The following is a 3,669-nucleotide window of genomic DNA, read 5'->3' on the forward strand; positions in this document are numbered from 1 at the left end:
GAATGAATAACCTGCATCAAGAGACTTTCACAGTAATTTATTACGTTTGACATCATAATTTATTTTTAGGGGTGGGACTCGATTAAAAAAAAAACTAATTAATTAGAGGCGTTGTGATTAATTAATACTGATTAATCGCCTTTGATCACACAAGAAAATTTGCCCCAAAGCACAAATGTTTTTTTTTTTCATTTAAAAGGGTTTTAGTGGGCAACAGAATCAAATAATAGACATGGACATGAATATTGCAAACTCATGCTCTTTTAATTTATGGGAAAAAAAGCATTTTGACTGCATTTCAATTCAAAACAGAGAAACAAAAATACTATCTTTTGCCAAAATTGGGCAGACTTAAAGTACTTAAAAGCAGTTTTATTTTTAAGTACATTTTCAAAATGGTATTGTCTTTAAATAATAATAATAAAAATTTCCAAATAAAGTGCCAGCTTTTGGAGTTTTACCAGCTCTGATGGAGTTAAAATGACTAGCTTGTGCTTTTGTTTGTCTAAAGCAGCAAAAACAGCCTCTTGACTTATCCAGCATTGAACTCCACCGTATGGAAACATCCTGTATGAGTGGCTCTTTCTGTTGCCCCACTCTTGTTTGCTCCCAGTGTAGTTCCTCCATATTAGCAGAGCAGACCATGTGTTGAGTTTAGAATGAAAACAATTTAGTACTATAAATAACAAGGAATTAAAAAATGCCATTTAATGAGTAGCTCATTGTGGCTTGTTGATCACTTCAAAAATTAGTTGCGGCATTTAGTCCAAGAAAATGCAGGTGACGTATTGTTACCTTCAGAATAACATTTAAAGACATACATTTATGAGGGTTTGTTTGCTGGTTGAAAGTGCATGTAGGTGGACTGATGCAGGTATCGATAATATCGATGCTATTGCTGGTATTTCTATCTGATCGATACTTTAATTGTAGGTTCAGTGTGTTGCTGTTCTTCATTAGAAAGAAGACATGTTTGTGCATCTTCTCCTCCCTGCTCTGCTGTGTGGTGACTCGGCAGCTCAGAAATTTGCCTCAAAAGCGTTCAGATGTAGATGATATGATCCCAAGCATAAACTAAGATGTACAAATGTGTGCAGCGATGTGTGTGCTATGTTTGAGGACTCACAAGCCCATGCTTCAATCCACACACAGATAGGAAACAGTCTGAGAACACATAAAATTATCTTACACATGCGTACATCCTCCATAAAATGTTACTTTTCATTCGTCATTTAAACTCTGGGTCAAACCCAAAATATTTGATTTGAGTTTCTCTTTGTGTGTCCTCAGTTTCCCAGCATGCTCTGGCTGTGGTGGTGGTGGAGGTGAATGAGGGGGAAAGGTCTGTCCTGCTGCCCTGTCTGTTCTCAGGTTTTATACCTGAGGACAACACAGTGATGTGGACCTCCAGTGACCTCGATCCCAAATCTGTACATCAACGACGAGAAGGAGGAGACGATGTTAGAGGACAAAACCAGCGTTACAGCAGACGCACATCAATGAATCGTTACGCTTTCATCATTAAAGACTTCAGCCTCACTCTGAGGAAACCCACAAAGACTGACAGCGGCAACTACACCTGCTCCATCAGTGCTGGAGGGAAAGAACGGAGACTTAGAGACATCCAGCTGCAGGTCAAAGGTCAGCAACAAGCCCAACACCTGCTGTAATTACAGGGCAAAAGGCAATACTGCATTCAGAGGTCAAACTGAAGAAAATGACTTCCTTAAGTGTTCAAAAAGTACTAATGAAACCCGCAGCATCATTTAGCACAGATGTAACCTCAGTGGAAACACAAACAACAAAGCAGAAGATGACAGCAGAGAACTGCTGCAGCCTCTGGAAAATGTGACATTACACTCATGGAGGTCGTTCAGCTTGTGCGCAGATGTGTGTGTTCAGCTCAGAGAGGCATAGCACACACATTTCTGTACATACATTACTAGATGACATTTTGTACAACACCCAACACAAAACATTTTTCTGCTGCTTCTACAGTTTGTTGTGGTTTCTTGTCCTCTCAGACCAGCAGGTGGAGGTGATGGTGAGGGAAGGGTCACAGTCTGTCATCCTGCCCTGCAACACAACACCTGACCTGCCTGAGGACACCGCAGTGGAGTGGACTCGCTCTGACCTCGGACTCATCACGGTCCATGAGTATTCTAACAGAAATGATGACATCATGACTCAGGATGAAGTTTACAGAGACCGAACGAAGATGAATGAAGACCTGCTGAGAACTGGAGACCTCAGTCTGACCCTGAAACAGCCCAAAGTGAAAGACACGGGACAATACATCTGCACCATCTACAGAGACAAAGACATACTGAGACAGAAAATTGTGCTGCAGGTCAAAGGTCAGTGCTGTAGGAAGAGGTAAGAGGTCAATGCAGTAAACAGAGGTCAGAGATCAGAAGTCTTTTTTTTCTCCACAGAACAACTGTCATTCTGGGACGCAGTTCTCCTGTTTTGTCTTCTCGTGTTTCTTCTGATTTTCCTGCTTCCTTGTGTGGTTTTAGTCTTATTTCATTTTATGCAGTACTTCATGTCAGGTGAGTGTCTCCTACTACACTACCTATAATGCCAATGGTTAGCAGGTGTCCTCTGGTGGCTCCTTGACTGTAGGGGTGTCCAAATTCATAGGCTGCATCCACCTGAGGACCCGGCCTTCGCGGTCTACCTGGTCTGGCTCTTCAGCCTTTAGTTTGTGTCACCAGCTGTCTTGGTGGAGTTTAATAAACTCGGCCGTCTGCTCCTTGCTATCTATAATATAACAGGACACTGGTGTAAACTCTCGACCGTCTCACACTTCTGTTTAATCAGTTTTCCGGTTGACGTTTATTCAGCTGTGTGAAAACCATAACTTTAATCTCAGCCAAACTGATTTACTTACAAACAAATAAAACACTGGAAAAAGCCAAACAATAACATTTTTGAGTGACTTATATATCATGCTAAACCTGGGGGGTTTGAAAACGCTGTGCCGGGAGTTCGCTGTTCTCGCCCCGGCTAGCTATCGAGCTGGTGGGTAACAGACGTCTCCGAAAATGTCGGACCACTTTTTCAAATATGTGATGTCTTGATAAACCGAGCAGATATTTTGAAGTTTACTCAGCTACATTCTCGCCTGAAAATGTGTTAAAAGTTTTTTTTTGTGACCCAGAAAGAATAATAAGAGTAATATTAAAACTAAGTAGTGGCCGCCATTGTTGGAAACTGGAATTGGCTGGCCCACACTATGAATTCTGGGATATGGTGGGCCACAAAGGATACGCCCAACCCATCCATTAAATTTGGGGGAAAAAGGATTTGGAGGAGTCTACGAATTTGGATAGCCTTCGTTGTGTCGCTGTGATGTAATCGGCCTACAGATGTGACAAATGTGACCTCTGAAGGATGCAGCCTAGGAATTTGGACACCCCAAACATGTGGCTCACACTCCTTCAGACTCAGTCATTGATCAGTGAAACAGCTCCACAACATGACTTTACTAAACAATGTGTGTGCTTCACTGCATTGATCTGACACAGAGGCTGCATGTGGACAAGCTGTTCTTCTTCTGTGGTGGTAAACAGCAGCTGACATGGAAACATGTGCTGACAGTAAATGTTGCAGCAGCTTCAGTAAATGTTCCTCCTTGAGTTGTGCTCAGTCATGTGGTGGAGAGCT

At 42.0% G+C, this 3,669-nt stretch overlaps 1 protein-coding gene across 1 annotated transcript in view; it reads left to right on the forward strand.

Annotated features, from left to right (window-relative positions):
- Positions 1-1,295: 1,295 nt before the first annotated feature.
- The window catches only part of LOC102210727 (uncharacterized), a gene marked incomplete at its 3' end in the record, with an annotated part of 2,953 nt that continues 579 nt past the window's right edge, over positions 1,296-3,669 (forward strand). Inside the window, exons 1-3 of the mRNA XM_005755229.1 lie at positions 1,296-1,641; positions 2,025-2,357; positions 2,436-2,552. Coding sequence (XP_005755286.1) covers positions 1,398-1,641; positions 2,025-2,357; positions 2,436-2,552 — 694 coding nt within the window. The remainder of the gene's footprint in view (positions 1,642-2,024; positions 2,358-2,435; positions 2,553-3,669) is intronic.

Source organism: Pundamilia nyererei, unplaced genomic scaffold (assembly GCF_000239375.1).
Source record: "Pundamilia nyererei isolate P.nyererei 1_Seehausen unplaced genomic scaffold, PunNye1.0 scaffold01089, whole genome shotgun sequence".
Lineage (NCBI taxonomy): Eukaryota > Metazoa > Chordata > Actinopteri > Cichliformes > Cichlidae > Pundamilia > Pundamilia nyererei.